At 35.7% G+C, this 16,732-nt stretch overlaps 1 protein-coding gene across 2 annotated transcripts in view; it reads left to right on the forward strand.

The window, feature by feature from the left end:
* The window catches only part of LOC120780949 (E3 ubiquitin-protein transferase MAEA), a 186,300-nt gene that overhangs the window by 134,701 nt on the left and 34,867 nt on the right, over nucleotides 1-16,732 (forward strand). The window contains exons 4-6 of one of the 2 annotated variants that reach the window (XM_040113180.1): nucleotides 10,737-10,861; nucleotides 10,924-11,066; nucleotides 11,232-11,424. In XM_040113180.1, coding sequence (XP_039969114.1) covers nucleotides 10,737-10,861; nucleotides 10,924-11,066; nucleotides 11,232-11,259 — 296 coding nt within the window. In that variant the 3' untranslated portion in view covers nucleotides 11,260-11,424. Of the gene's footprint in view, nucleotides 1-10,736; nucleotides 10,862-10,923; nucleotides 11,067-11,231; nucleotides 11,425-16,732 lie in introns of those variants that run through there. The other variant, XM_040113179.1, reaches the window with a different exon arrangement.

The following is a 16,732-nucleotide window of genomic DNA, read 5'->3' on the forward strand; positions in this document are numbered from 1 at the left end:
TAGGCTTTAAGAAAAAGCAAATACAATAAATAAAATAATTTTGAAAAAAAAAAAATAATAAACCACCCGATCACTAGATTGTTTTCATTTTAAGTTCCGTTGGTGCTTTTCTGGACAAAATTTCGATTTCTATGGCACCGCGATCTGAAGGTACCGTGGTAAAGAAAAAGTCCTTCTGATTAAAAAATATGTAGTGTTACTAGCTGTTACCCTGTGTTTTTCGCTACACCTAAATCGATTAAAACTTTTAAGGGTTTTTACTTTATATTTTATTTATTGTTGTAACACTGTTACTTATTTATAAAACATATTGGTATACAACATTTTTGGTTTTTCCACCTGGCGCGTAAATGAATAAGCACCTTGGTGTTCCCACTCTCGAGCATGCGACGAACAATTGGCCGTGGGAGAAGCACGGTTCTTCCAAATTGACGCCGCACACTTGAAACGCTTGCCCTTGCGATTTGTTGATGGTCATCGCAAAGCCAAGACGTACTGGGAACTGCAAGCGCTTAAATTCAAACGGCATGTCCGTTGGAATCATAGGAATGCTAGGTAAGAGTATAACTTCACCTGCTGCCTTGCCATTTAGTATTGTTGCTTCAATCAAATTTGGCCACAATTTTTTGACTGAAAGTCTTGTGCCATTACACAAAGTCGGTGGCTTCAGATTTCGTAGAAGTATAATGGGTAAACCGACTTTCAGGACCAAACGATGCGGTGGCAGACCGGGGGATCCAAAGAATTCAAGAATTCAGTTGGATAATTCACAACTTCATTTTGATTCAAAACGATATCAATCGATGTATATGTTGTAGCTTCTCCTGTCAGTTTTTCTTGAATGGCAAAATTGATTTCGTTGACGTGTACAGTTTTCGGATCCAATATTGCGCGTTCACTTAAATAATCGTGGCGTTGATAGTGTTGAACAATATTCGGAAATACACTTTCAATCAATTCTTCTTTCGATTGTAAAAGTGTACAAAAGTTGTTCGGCAATGTGATCAAGCCGGTATCATCGATTGGTATTTTGCCTTCGCCAATGTCCAACAACTGCTTCGAAAACGCCGCTGCGGATTGATCATTTGCAATTGGACTCGCATGCTGATGGTAAGAGTCAGCCTTTGAACATGTCTGCACAAAACTGACGATTTTAAACATGCGTTTATTTCGTCGGCAGGAGTTGATCAAGGAATGACTGACAGAGTTTGCCGAAAATCGCCGGATAATAAGACTAATGCTCCGCCAAAAAGTTGTTGCTTTTTTCGTAAATCTTGCATTGTTCTATTGAATGCTTCTAATGAATTTTTGTTAGCCATTGGGCACTCATCCCATAGAACTATTCCAGCTCCTCGCAAAACTTTTGCCATTGTTGAATTCCTCGATATGTTGCCGTTGGTGTTTCAACGACTTGGATGTTCAACGGTAATTTCAACGCAGAATGTGCTGTTCGGCCGCCATCAAGTAGAGTAGCAGCGATGCCTGACGAAGCAATTGCCAGCGCAATTTTCACTGTGACCGTATAGTAGCAAGAATCAAAGAGAGATCAGAAACATTTCCTGTACCACCGGGCGCATCCAGAAAGTAGAATCCACCGGCGTTATTGTCAACCGCTCATGCATAATCTTATCATAAGCATTTTTCAAGCTGAATATTCAATTTGGTAATGTTAGCTTGTATGAAAGCACGCAATTCATTGCAATCGTATTGTTGTTCACGTTGAAGCTCATGGTCAAGCATATCAATCGCTAAACGATTGGGCGCAGTTATGCCAAGTTGCGCTAATGCCTTATTCGCAATTGTAAGGCACAGATCTTCAACCAATATCAAAGCATTATTATGCATTTGTAATGTATATAGCAAGTCTGCGTCCGATGCTCGATTACGCGCCAAAATTAATAAGTCCTCGGTCATGCAGTCCTTGTACTTATTCCACAGTTCTTGCGGATTTCACGGAAGGCATGTAGATATTATTATGGCAAATAGTACGCGTATTTGTTTTGGATGAGATGTGAGTGATGCGTCATGAAGTGCGGTGTCGCAATGCATATCATCTTCTAACAAATGCAATCGCTGACATGCTTCACGATACGTCGCACACAACTGACCGTCAACAGTTTTCAAATCATCAAATGATCTCCGCGCACGTTGACTAATAGCAGACGCAAATAGAAACATTCGGCGTTGTTCGGATGGATGGTGTAAATTCGTCTTATGGCATCGGTTTTACGCACATTTGGATAACCGTCAACACGGTCCCCTTGCTTTCGTCGTTGAAATGTTTTCGATGATGGATTCCAAGTGAAATATTGTGGTATTTCGGAATATAGCAATATTCTTGCAAATTCATCGTTTTCACACAACTCGAAAAAGGTAGTTAGTGTTTTCCCCTGTAGTCGTGCTAGAGTATGCATATTTGAAGTACATAAATGAGAATTGAAAAATTAACCTAAAACTACATCTTAAACTATGTATTTTACCCACACATGCATATGCAATAAGACCCACCAACAGTGTATTTGTAAACCGCATGGAAGCACTTACGAATCAATAACAATTTCATGAGAATTTGTATAGGCGGGATGTATCGTTTTTTTTGGTTTTTGCAAAACGTGCAATGATACACACATTAAATTTCTTATGTGCACCCTCCAAACAGACCCCAATCACCCCTGAAAATTTCATTGAAATCGGGCAAGCCGTCTAGGAGGAGTATGCGAACAGGAAGTTTTGCCACTTAATTTTATATACATATATACATAGATAGGTACCGCAAACGCGAGCTTACGAGATATTGGACTTTAAAACTAAAAAAATCAAAAAAAAAACCAACATCAAAACCAATCTTTTCCACTACATTTAACATATTTTATTAACATTTTTCACTTCAAATTCATTAAACTAAACTGTAAAAGTTTACACAAATTCACATTTTACACTACTCGCTGGTTTTATAAGTAAGAAATCTATATTTTAAAAAATACTTTTTAAGCTTTGTATCCAGCTCTCAAGAAATGTAAAAACGTCATATAAAAAACTCGTAGGAAATGGTCAAGAATATTTCGTGCGGTAAATTTTCTTGTGCTAGTATGCAGCTCTAAAGAAATCTAGTACTAATTTTTTATAAATTTTTAAACATTTTAATTAACCAACAATTGTTTCTTGAAGGAAATTCAAAGTAATCGTTAAATTCATCCTAAATTAGTTAAAATCATTATTATGAAGTATAGTTCATTTTGTTAAAAATTACTACACACAAAGTTTATTTTCTTTGTTTATTCTCTCTAGTTCTTCTAATGTGGATCATTCACAATGCGTAACCAGCTGTCAAAATTACTTAAAAAAATAATGTATTTTTTTTCTTGAGCAATTACTTAAGAACTGGATACTTATCTTTACACTTGACATCAGGTATAGGGTGCCGCCATATGATAATAAGCCAATTCGCTGAAAATTAAAAACAAGATTATAAACATATAGATTATATTTCAACTTAAAATGAGTATAAACACTTTCTATGTATAAACTCGTCTTTCATGCATATAGATTTTTTCTTATTTAAGTTTAATAAACAACTAAGTACGTAATAAAATAATAAAATACTTAGGCCCGGGTATTGGCTCGACCATTGTTATGTTTTTAGAACGTAGCCGAAGGCCATCAACGCGGAAAGGAGTATTACCCGAAAGTACTTCAGTCACCCCAGGTGTTAGCTCGACCAGGGTTATTTTTTTTTCTTATTTTTTTACAGCGCGCCCGAAGGCCTTCAACGCAAAAAAGTGTAAGCGAAAGTACTTCAGTCACTACGGGCTTGACCAGAGATATTTTTTTTTAGTGCGACATGATTTTATTATAATATAAATTTTGTTTTTGTTTTTTTTTTTATTATTTTGTTTTCATTCATTGAAATTGAAATTGCAACTAGTGACAAATGAAAAACCAACAAGCAATATTTTTCACAATATGTAAAGTAAAACAATATAATCTGTAATGAGAAGCTTTTTTTTTACTTAACTTAGATTCTTAATAGATCATGAAACGTTGTTCTTTTCAGTCTGCGGCTGTTATTTCTAGTCTCTCCTATTTGTCTGGCTTCAGTGTTTATATGACTTTGTAATCTCTTTTGCTGAATTCCGTATGTCCAAATAGGTTTGGGTTGTAGACTAGGATTTTATTTGATGTTGTGTGATGGTGATTTCTTGCCGATTAACCAGTTTATTTTGATGTATTTTAGTTTTAGTTCTGTACCTTATTTTTGTATATGTATGCCCCTTCCATTTCACTATTGCATCCAGAGTCATACCAAGATATTTCGCCGAAGTGGAGTACGGGATTACTTCGCTCCCAATATGTAAGGGGAGATACGTTGCACTTTTGTTAGTGACGTTTATATGAATAGATTATCATTTCTGTGTCCATTCTAAAATTTGATTTAGTGAAGATTGCATTCTGTGCGACGACGCAACTTCGTTTTTACCGGTTGTAATGATGCAGGTATCATCTGCAAATGTTCCGATTGCGCAGTTTGGCGGCGTAGGCATATCGCTAGTAAACAAAATGTATAAAAGTGGTCCCAGGGCACTTCCTTGGGGTACACCTGTTTTTATCGCCTGTAACGTAGTATATGATTGTCCCTGCTTGATTCTGAAGTAGCGGTTGCTCAGGTAAGAGTCAACTAGATCGGTTAGATACTGTGGAAAGTGAAGTCTTATTTTGTGAAATAAGTCATAGTGCTATAGTCTATCGAACGCCTGGGATGCGCCAAGAAAAACAGCTTTGCAATTGTGTTTTTTTCTTTCATTGCATCCTCGATTATGCTCGTTATTCGATGAACGTGATCGATTGTGGAATGTTGAGATCTAAACCCAAATTCATTCAATTATATTCTGGAGTCTTCTTATGGTTACAGCTTCAAGTAGTTTGGACAAAATAGGCAACAGTGAGATTGGATGATATGACGAGGCCTCATGTGCGCTTTTGGCAGGTTTTTGTACCATAATGATTTCAGATACCTTCCATGACAATGGGACGTATCTGAGATTTAAGCAAGCGTTTATTGTAGTCGTAAGTTTTGCTATTGCTTTCCGCGTTAGATTTTTTATTACATCAGCAGACACCAAGTCGAAGCCGAAAAGCCTTTTTTATTTTAAATCTAGTTTTAATGATATTTTCCACTTCTTTATTTGTTGCTGGTTGGATTTCCCCTAAGTATTTCGATTCCTCCAGCTACGGTAAAGTACCCAGTACCATAAAATTGTTATATATAAAAATGTTAAATTACAAAAATGATGGAAATAATTTTTTTATAGTTAATAAAGATAAAAAATCACCCGAAAGTACAAACAAGGAAAACACTGTCGCTGAAAAATCCTTCATGTTTGGTTTTTAAGATGTGGCAATGCTGGTTTTCCTCATAATTTTAAACACACTAACCTTATAGTTTTAATAAAAAAAGTAAAGATTTGTAATTGAAATAAATAGACCGGGTGACTTGCGTTTCGAACGAACTACCGTACGTGTTAATCCGCTTACAATGAGAGAGCTGTGATCACTTCATCATTTCCTTTTTTTTTTTTGTTTTTTCAATTTTCCAAGAATCCTGTGGGGTGAGTTATGTGGTGTCATCATTGCGGTTGTTTATGTACGGCGCTCTCGTCAGTATGTTCGATGTGGATGCTAAGTGATGATATGGTTAAGTGGCTTATCCACATACAAACGAACATATGTATTTAATAAATAAAAAATAAAATCTTAGCAGAATTATGTAAACATACATATGTACATATGTATGTATTTTTATTCATACTTAGAAGGAAATATACCGTAAGTTAAGTATTTATTGTAAATACCTATATTTATAATAGATAACGCCTTTGGAAAAATTGTTCCTGCATTCAATTTCAATGAAAGAGTTCGAATCGAGTATAAAATCGTTCGGCTGTCTGTTGTGATTGCAGTTTCTCGACGTCCAACCTTCCTTGTGTTTCTTGGCGTGCGTGTTCGGCTGCACAGAGGCGGGTGAGAATCTTGGCTGCAACAAGATAGTGGTCCGAGTCGATGCTAGGACCTCGGAGCGTACGCACATCTAAACCACTGGAGACGTGCCTTCCGTCTATCGCAACATAATCGATCTGGTTGGTGGTTTCTCGATCCGGAGACAGCCAGGTGGCTTGATGAATCTTTTTATGCTGGAATCTAGTACTACAGATAACCATATTTCGGGCCCCGGCGAAGTCAATCAGCCTCACCCCAATTGGGGATGTTTTCTCGTGGAGGCTGAATTTACCGTCTGTTGTGTGCTTCTTTGCCCACCCTGGCGTTAAAGTCGGCCAGCACGATTTCGTTATTAAGGCGGGGCACCTTTAACAGGTGCGCTCCAAGCGCTCATAGAAGACATCTTTGGTCCTTCTCTTCCGTCGGGGCGTGGGCTCAAATCAGCGATATGTTGAAGAACTTCGCTTTGATGCGGATTGTGGCTAGACGGGGTGAATAAACAGTACTCGGTGACGGAGTTTGACTCCCACTACGAATCCCACACCAAATTTGCGCTGTAGCAAATGCTACAAGGACCTACTCGCCTCAGTCCTTGTCCCGTCCATCGCAATTCTTGGACGGCGTTGATGTTAGCCTTCACTCTATTAATCTCAATATCTCAATTAAAAGACCGGACATTCCAGGTGCATGCCCTCAAATCATAGTCCTTAATTCATTTGCCATGGTCGTCATCAAAAGGGGGGTCACGCATCCGAGGATTGTTGTTTCCAAACCCAGCGCACAACCCTATGTAGGGAATGTTTCGCCTTCTCACTTTAGCTCGCCTTCAAACGGCTGTTCTTAGGCTACCCAGAGGATACTTGGTCAAAGACCGGAAGTCGTGAGCTGCTTGAGTCATATGTAAAAGAATCGTTTCTGGCCACTCCCAAGTGAATGGCGTTCAGAGAACTTTCCTCACTTGCGTGAACTTCTACACATGACACCATCTCCAGCCTGCTGAATGGCAGTGAAAGCACAACGCCAGGAGAAGGCGATTCCTCAATCAATGACGATGGAGCCGACGTTCCATTGCCCGACCATGAAGAAGTTCGAATAGCAAAAACCCGTCTGAAGAACAACAAAGCGGCGGGGGCCGATGGATTACCGGCCGAGCTATTCAAACACGGCCGCGAAGAACTGATAAGGAGCATGCATCAGCTTCTTTGTAAAATATGGTCGGACGAAAGCATGCCCAACGATTGGAATTTAAGGGTGCTATGCCCAATCCATAAGAAAGGTGACCCCACAATCTGAGCCAACTACCGGTTCTATCGAGCGTATTGTGTGAAAGATTAAAGCCCACCGTCAACAAACTGATTGGACCTTATCAGTGTGGCTTTAGACCTGGAAAATCAACAATCGACCAGATATTCAGCATGCATGCGCCAAATCTTGGGAAAGACCCATGAAAGAAGAATCGACACACACCACCCCTTCGTCTATTTCAAAGCTGCTTTCGACAGCACGAAAAGGAGCTGCCTTTATGCTGCGATGTCTGAATTTGGTATCCCCGCAAAACTAATACGGCTGGGTAAGCTGACGTTGAGCAACACCAAAAGCTCCGTCAGAATCGGGAAGACCTCAATGAGCCGTTCCATACCAAACGAGGTTTCAGACAAGGCGATTCCCTATCGTGCGACTTTTTCAACCTGCTTCTGGAGAAAGGTGCTACTTCGGACTAAGTAGGCAATTGAGAAGCAAAGTCCTCTCTCGACGAACAAAAACCAAACTCTATAAGTCACTCATAATTCCCGTCCTGCTATATGGTGCAGAGGCTTAGACGATGTCAACAATTAATGAGTCGACGTTGAGAGTTTTCAAGAGAAAAGTCCTGCGAAAGATTGGCCACGGCGAATATCGCATTCGATGGAAGGATGAGCTGTATGAGATATATGACGACATTGACATAGTTCAGCGAATTAAAAGACAGCGGCTACGCTGGCTAGGTCATGTTGTCCGAATGGACGAAAACACTCCAGCTCTGAAAATATTCGACGCTGTACCCGCCGGGGGAAGCAGAGGAAGAGGAAGACTTCCACTTTGTTGGAAGGACCAAGTGGAGAAGGACCTGGCTACGCTTGGAATATCCAATTGGCGCGAAGTAGCGAAAAGAAGAAACGACTGGCGCGCTGTTGTTAACTCGGCTATAATCGCGTAAGCGGTGTCTACACCAATTAAGAAGAAGAAGAAGCAACGTTAATGCGCATTGAAATTTTATGGTGACATACGGTAGATTTGTGTATTTAGACAGCTGATTGTGAAATTTGTTTATTAAAATAATAAAAGTGAAATAAAAATGAATAAGATAAATTATTTATACAAATTTTGGTATTTTTGGAAAATCATTATTAATTTAACGAAAAGATTCGTTTATTATTAACTACGTTCAAAGATAATAGAGTGAAATTAAAAGCAATAATTGATTGTAATGCGAAAAAAGTGTGCGAAAAAGTTAAGAATATTGAAATAATGGATAGTAAACTGTGCATTGTTTATTTTCTGCCTTCTAAAAATATTAAAATTTGTTTTTGTTAATATACTTACACATAATTTAAATAGCAATATAAAACTGCTTACCTCTGATGTTGTAAACGCAAAGAAGGCGGCAGACTTTAAGCGACGTCTGTCAAAATATAGCAACAATCTGCCATTTTGGCTACTAAAATTTGGTAAATTCAGCTAAATGCACGAAATTCTTGTGCATTACAAATTTGCATTAATATGGGTCAAATTCGCAAGTTAATGTAAATTAAGCCCGCTAATGCAAATTAGCGCTGTCGCCTGTCAGGGCTATAAATTGGCAAAAATGGAGTATTTATGTAAAAAAATACCTGAGAACGCATTCAAATGTTTTAAATGTGTAATTTAGAGAGAAGAAACCAAAACACACCAACAAAAATCAGCCAGCAAATTCAAATCACTCATATCCCATATGTGAAAATCATGACTACTGCCGGGATACTTAGCACAAACGTATCGTATTTGCATCTTGTAGTCGCTCACCTACATACATACGAAAAACATATATGTATATATAGAATACTGAGTGGAAAGCTAATTTTGCAAAAGCCTCACCACCATAACATTCATACTTGAGAATCCTCTGTGGTTAAAATACAGATGTTTATCTCTTGACGGTGCCATAATCTTTACGTGAGTTCCATCAACTGGCATTGCCTCACCAGGAAATATGTTTTTGCTTCTAACTTCTCGCTGGCGGCCATGTCAATGGAAATCCATCATGAACAGAGCCTGTACTCAAGAATGTTGAGTACTTCATCTAATACTACAAAAAATGTCGATTGGGTCATATTTATATTGAAGTCCTTTTCAATGCAATGTTGATAACTGCCTGTGGCGAAGAAACGTAGACATGCAGCAAGTTTTATTTTTGGAGAAGGAGAACCTTGTCTTTTGTCATTTCCAAATTCGCATTCCCCCATAATGTATATAAATGCCCTTTTGTTGATCCGATGATGAAACTTCTTATATACATACATATGTACATATGTGAATTTTTTTTTTTTTAGCTTAAATAGTTCAACTCCCTTATAGTCATTCATTTCCAACACGTCTATTGAAATATTCCTCAAATTTCTGCGCTCACAACGAATGCTTACACAATTTTCATCATCACTATCATTTAAATATAATGCAATTGTATGAATTTTAAATATTTGTGAAAACGAACCAAAAAGCTAATACAATTTATTTCATTTTTAAAACTTGTCAAATTTGTTGGTAACACAGTTTACTTATAGTATGGTAAAGCAGATTATCGACGGTATCAATGATCGCATGAACATTTTCGTACGAAAATTCTTTTCGCAACGAATTCGATTTCGATGCGGATTCAATAATTAGACCCAATAATTTATACCAATCAAACAACACTTGGTCGCGACAATCACCGAAAGCCTTTTCCGACATTCTGAATATTTTGGCACCAAAAATTTGATTGAGCACACAAAATTTAATGAAAATTCTTTGTTGAATAATTTCACTCATCGTAAAAATCGCCAAATGCACTTTATGAACTTCATATAGACAAACGTATAGTAATCACTAATGATTATGTTGATGTCACTGACAGTCATAGCAACATAGAAAAAAAAATTTTCAAAGACTGGGTTTTCGCGCGAAATTTAAATTAAAAAGGCAACAGTAGTATATCATATTCAATATAAATATCTCTAACATGAAGTAAAATATTCAAATAAAACTAATTGCAGCGTATTATTATGAAGAAACAAAAGTTGAGAGCCGAACACTGAATTTTCACTCTATAGGTGATATAAGCAATTATTTAATATTGAGTATAGTATTTAATATAAACTCTCCTTTTGTATCATAATTTGGTCAGCGATTTTTTTATATGTAGGTACATTGTTTAATTTTGATACGTTTTACGTCTGATTGCAAGATTTCTTTGACCAATATATCTTTATTGTTGAAGAGTGCTGGTTTTCACGGCGACATTAGCCATGGCAAAAAAAAAATCAGTTCGTTTTGTGAGATACCGGCCCTAATTTAATGCAACATTGATTTAATACTGCTACATATACCCGTTCTTTTAGTAACGTTGTATTTTTCAATCGTTTGATAGCTTATAAATTTATAAGCTTCTAAGGAGAAAAATAATATGATAGGAAAATAAAATATTTTGCACATATTTTAATTCACATCTTCTCTTATAATTACAGATACCGAGCCATACAAAACCTTATTTAGTGAAGCACGTTGGAACGATCTGGTTTTAAGTTTTCGAAATGAAAACTATCGTTTATTTCAACTATCAACTCAGTCTTTACTCAGTGTTGCAATACAAGTGAGGCTGAAGAATAAAATTTAAAAATATATACATTTTTTTGATTTTAATGTTTCTTATAGGCTGGATTATCATCATTAAAAACACCACAATGTTATTCTCCAAACTGCAAAAATCCTCATTGCCCTGTTTGTCAAGAAGATTTCAATAAAATCGCTAGGAATTTGCCATATTCACATTGTGTTCAGAGTCGCCTAATTTGCAGGTAAGACACCTAAAGCCGGGACAGTATAACGAACATACACACGTACATATGTATGTACATGTATTAAGTTGTATATTTAAAAACAACCCTATGTCGTGTGACAATACACAATATACAATGACAATATTCTCAGCTCAACGAACGTCTTAATTTTTCTCTCACTAGCGGTAAGAGCTTAAAGACTCTTCATTGAGTTTAAACAATTGGTTCTTCGGGGCTGTCAAAGAGCTGAGCCAAAAATTAAAGTCCTGTTTTATCAAACAGGCAAGAATAAAAATTCCAGTTAAGAAAAAAGGCAATTTACAACATTGGTCCATGAAGTCAAAAAAGAAGTTGACCCAAATAAATATTTATGTAAGCCGGAATAGCAAAGACTATCTATCTATATACAGTATACCGTGAAACCTCCAACAACCGGACACTGACAGTTCCACAATTTTTTGTCCGCTTAGGTGTGTTATTAAAATATGTACATACATTCCTTTAGAATGCTTGGTAATTTAGTTCTTATATTTAATTTATATTGTGAGATGGATCGTATTTATGTATAATAAATTCGTTTGTCTAAATACATACCTATTTATCTGTGCTTGAGTTTTCGGAACTTCTTTGACCATAGTTTGTCGCAACTTTTCTTGATTCTGTTATATAAAACAGTTTTCAAGATGACGGTAAAGTTGTTATAGTATTTCAGAATATGACAATTCCACAATTTTTTGTGCTTGAGTTTTCGAAACTTCTTTGACCATAGTTTGTCGCAACTTTTTTTGATTCTTTTATATAAAACAGTTTGTTCTAGTATTTCAGAATATGATTCAATTTGATCCGCAGTTACACACTATATGTATGTACTTTAGAGTGATTCAAAAAAAAAAAATTTTTTTTTCGTTTGGTACTCGGAAAAGTAGGTTCCTAGACACCTCTAAGAAAGCCTCTCCAAACATGAGTTTTTTATTGTAATGGGAAGGTCCTCCTACATACAGTTTTCTATTTTTTCTTATTATCAGATAGAAAAATTTATATCTCGCTTCCAACTACTTGAAAAAATATCTCGTTTCTTAGATTTTGTAGGAAATTGAATGCTCTACAAAAAAGGGCAAACTGATTTTTTTCGCAAACCCAACCGTTCAAAAGATATTAACAGTTAAAGTATTATTATTTTTGGAAAATTTTTTCATTTATTTTGAATTTTATAACTCAATGAAAAAAAATTATTATGAATGATGAAACTCATAGTTTTGTAGGAAATTTACTGCTCTTTAAAATGGTCTCATATGATTTTTCGATTAAGTTAAGCGTTTATTCATCGTCAAACATCAATAAATATTAAGGTGGATCAAAAAAAAAATTTTTTTTTTCTTTTGGTACTCTGAAAAATAGGTTCTTAGACACCCCTTAAGAAAGCCTATAAGTTTCATCATTCATAACATTTTTTTTTTCATTGAGTTATAAAATTCATAAGAAATAAAAAATTTTCCCAAAAATAATCAAACTTTAACTGTTAGTATCTTTTAAGCGGTTGGGTTTACGAAAAAAATCATTCAGACCTTTTTTGTAGAGCATTCAATTTCCTACAAAATCTAAGAAACGAGATATTTTTTCAAGTAGTTGGAAGCGAGATGTAAATTTTTCTATCTGATAATAAGAAAAAATAGAAAACTGTATGTAGGAGGACCTTCCCGTTACAATAAAAAACTCATGTTTGGAGAGGCTTTCTTAGTGGTGTTTAGGAACCTACTTTTCCGAGTACCAAACGAAAAAAATATTTTTTTTTTGAATCACTCTAATGTACTTATTTAGGGCACGATTCCGATTACTTTGGCGGTCGGGTATAAAACGCGAATTTCGGTATAAATGGGGCATTAGGGTGGCTCTTATATAGCACTTTTTACAATTTTTAATAATTTTTCGTGGGCTACCCTTCAGTTTGGTTCCATTCTATGAAAAAAAGAGCTCTATGGAATTTGGTGTCAATCGGATAAGGGTAAGGTGTGCCCCTAGGCCCTTAAAAATCCAAAATGAACCGAAAATCACATGAAAATCAAATTATTTGTTTTTTTGTTCCAAAAAATGTTTATTGAGTAAGTAGCTAGCAAGAATTCTTACTGTTGAATTATATTAAATCATATATAGTTTGTATTCATAAAGATTATTAAGTAATAAATATTAAATAATTAATTATTTTTTATAATTTATTAATTATTATCCATATTATATTTAGCTTATACATATAATTCTATAAAACTTTTTCTTCAATTCATTTCAGTTTTATAGAAAAAATAATGGTAAAAAAATATTTACAAAATAATAACATACAAATTTGAAATAAAGAAAGGTTAATAATTTACAAAAGGAAATGTCATGATGAATTAAAAATCCTTATTCATCGATAAAGTTTGTTTTCTGCTATCTGGAAACTTTTGACGGTACTCATTTACAACCTGAAGCACATACTGCTTCTGTTCCTCGTTTTTGGTAAATAAATTATTGTAATCCTCCATTAGTTTCACGCCTCTTTCCGCCGGATCGTTTACAACTTTCAGTTTCTTAACTAGATTTAGAGCATTAATGAAATCTTCATTATTGTGCCACTGCGAAGGATCTATGTTAAGGAACTCGTCACTTAAATCGAATCTAGTGAAAAATTTCCTTGTTTTATTAGAAACAAATTGTTCGATTCCATTGTTCATTATTTCTAGGATTTGATTTATTTGCACATTAATCTTTTTGGTATTTTCTTCTGATATATCTGCTTCACGATATAGTGCACTGACCATTTTTCTTTTTGATTCAGAAGACAAATTAGAGTCAAAAAACGCGAAGGCGATGGGTTCAGGAGATAGATACCACAAATGACTTTTAATTTTTTGTAAAGCCACACGGGAGATGTCACTATCAATATTCTGATATTTATAAAGTGTTGAAAGAACACTGAAATCTAAATATGGGGCTTTGGCTGCAGAAGGAGCACAAAACCACGCTTCGACATATACTCGGATTAGGAAAATGCAAATATCATAAATAGCATTTTCTTCAAGCGGTGATAACTTAAATTCATCGCGAAACATGAATATTTTCAAGCAATAAATAGCCTTTGCCATCCACCTTGCATGATGGATAGCCCCTGGTACTCGGAAGATCACTCCACGAGGCGGTGTTGTGCCAAGAAAAATAGCAGTCAATTCTAAAAATTCTCTATAATCCTCTCTGGGATGTTGTTCTTGCAAAGCGTCTTGTACAAAATCAAGAATTCGAGATACATCGACCGAATCAGAATTTTCCTTGACCTTTTCATGCTCGATTCCGGTTTTAAAATTATTAACGTTAATTCCAGACCAAGCAGTTTGGAACTTTTTTTTAATATTGGTACAGTTGGGCCTGTAGTTTTCCCCATCTTTTCCTCATAAATTGCTTTTAAAATTATCTCGTACCTGTGATGCCGACAGGGTAAATACAAGAGATCTTTTTCCAGAAAGTTTTCAATCAAAACACATGCACCTTTAAAAGCGCCTGTATTTGATGCTGTTGTGTCAAAAACTAATGCTTTTACGTAATCCTGAAGGCCCCATTCCGCAAGAGTTTCACAAACAGCTGTTGCTTGTTCTTTTCCATTCCCCGATTGCAATGCAGGTACACCAAAGAAGTTGATCAGTACCACAATTTGAAAGAATTACAGAAAGTCGGTCTACTGTCTCTTTACCCGTTAATGCTGGAAGTAGTTTACCATCCCAATGCAAGGTAGCAGCGTGCAATTTCCTATCCTTGAAAATATTTTTGATTTCAGCAGCTTTTTGTTCGCGAAGATTCTCTCGAAAATTGTGAATAGAGTACCTGTTGATAGCGAAATTTTCAACATTATAACCAAGCGCTTCGATGGCAGCTACCAGAATATGAACAGCATTCCTGTCACTGATCTTGCACTTATCCAAGGCAGCAGCAAGCTTAGGAGTGATTATTGTTTGACGCCCCCTTTTCCTTTTTGCTTGTGGTGATAAATCTTTTGAGACTCGCGGAACTTCCTCCAAATCACAGAAATCTAAATCTTCACTACTGCTTGAACTAGACGTCATGAGCATAGCAGGTTGAGCTGAAAAAATTAAAAAATTTAATCAAATGAAAACATATGTATAAATCCATAAATATTTATATACACAATCGATACTTACTCAGTTGTTGCATTTCATGATCGCTTCGCTTTTTCCTCTTCATCTCTTGTATTTTTCATTCAGAAACTCGTGCATCTTTCGCAATTAGCTGGTAATCAATTCCATACATAAACCCTGGCCGTCCTCTCAACCGCTGATTGATTAAGAACTGTTTATCTTCTTCAATGGTAATGATACTCAAAGCATTGGCGTGTGCTATATCAAAAAGGTCCTCAAGTTTTTCAAGGAAATCTGTTTCTTTTTTCTTATGAACCTCCGACAATCTTTCAGCATGTTTTTGAAGTTGCCTCCATTGTTGATACAGACCTTCCAACTTTGGTATACAATTCCTTAACTCTTGCGTCGGAATTCGTGCTTTTTCCCAATATATCATCGCTTCCCACACAGCTAGTGAGGCACTTCTCCGTATGGTTAACTTACACACACAAATTGAAAAATAAAACATTTAACACTTGTTTCACCGATGGCAGTTTACTTCCAACAATTTCATTCGAGTAATGCCCAAGAAGATAAATTTTCTCTCGTAATCTAGGAGTTGAGATTGTGCTACCGTATGTGTTCACTTCGAATGTTATAGGAGACTGATATTTTCATCCACTCAATTCACAATACACGAAGCACACCCAAAATTTAAAAAAACGCACAATAATCGTCAATATTTACTGTAAATAGTTATTTTCATCCACTCAATTCACAATACTCCGTAGTAATTAACAATAAACTGCGTTTTCGTTCTGATTTTGGTGAAAACATCCTGAAAATACGCTATGCATTTGACAGTTAACACATGACGAAAACCATTTTTGAGGGCCAAGGGGCACACTTTAAACTTATCGGATTAACTTCAAACTTCGCTCATCTGATTTTTTTATAAAAAAGGAACTAAATTGAGGGGTAGCCCAAGAAAAAAATTGTACTTGAAAAATAAGAGCCGCCCTAATGGGGCATGTACGAATACGTGAGAAGAAATAGGCAAAAATAATGTTGCTAACACTTAGTATTTCACAATGTTTCACTAAATTTCACATTTTTCACTTGGTATATTTAAATTAAATTCCGATTTCTTTGGCGCCTCGATTTGAAGGTACCGTTGGAAAGAGGAAGTCCTCCTGATTAAAAAATAGGGCTATAGGTACCGCAAACGCTTAGTTTACAAGATATTCGACCTTAAAGTTCAACAATTCCCAAAATTCGAACATTTCAACAAGCTATTTTACCGTATTAAACACACTTTACTCACATTTTTCACTTCAAATTAATTAAATTAAACTATAAACTTTTAAATAAATCCACATTTTACACTTTTAACAGTTTTTTACCGAAGAAATCTTTATTTTAAAAATTACATTTTAGACTCGTAGTGAACATCATGTGTGTGCTAAAAATTACGACGAAATGGAGCGTTGCCATGTGATAATAAGAAAATTCGCTGAAATTTCTTTTTTCCCAAAAACTCCTCTATCCATTCATATGGATATGTTCTTTATTTAATTTAATAAA

The sequence above is a fragment of the Bactrocera tryoni genome, unplaced genomic scaffold (assembly GCF_016617805.1).
Source record: "Bactrocera tryoni isolate S06 unplaced genomic scaffold, CSIRO_BtryS06_freeze2 scaffold_25, whole genome shotgun sequence".
Taxonomy (NCBI): Eukaryota; Metazoa; Arthropoda; class Insecta; order Diptera; family Tephritidae; genus Bactrocera; species Bactrocera tryoni.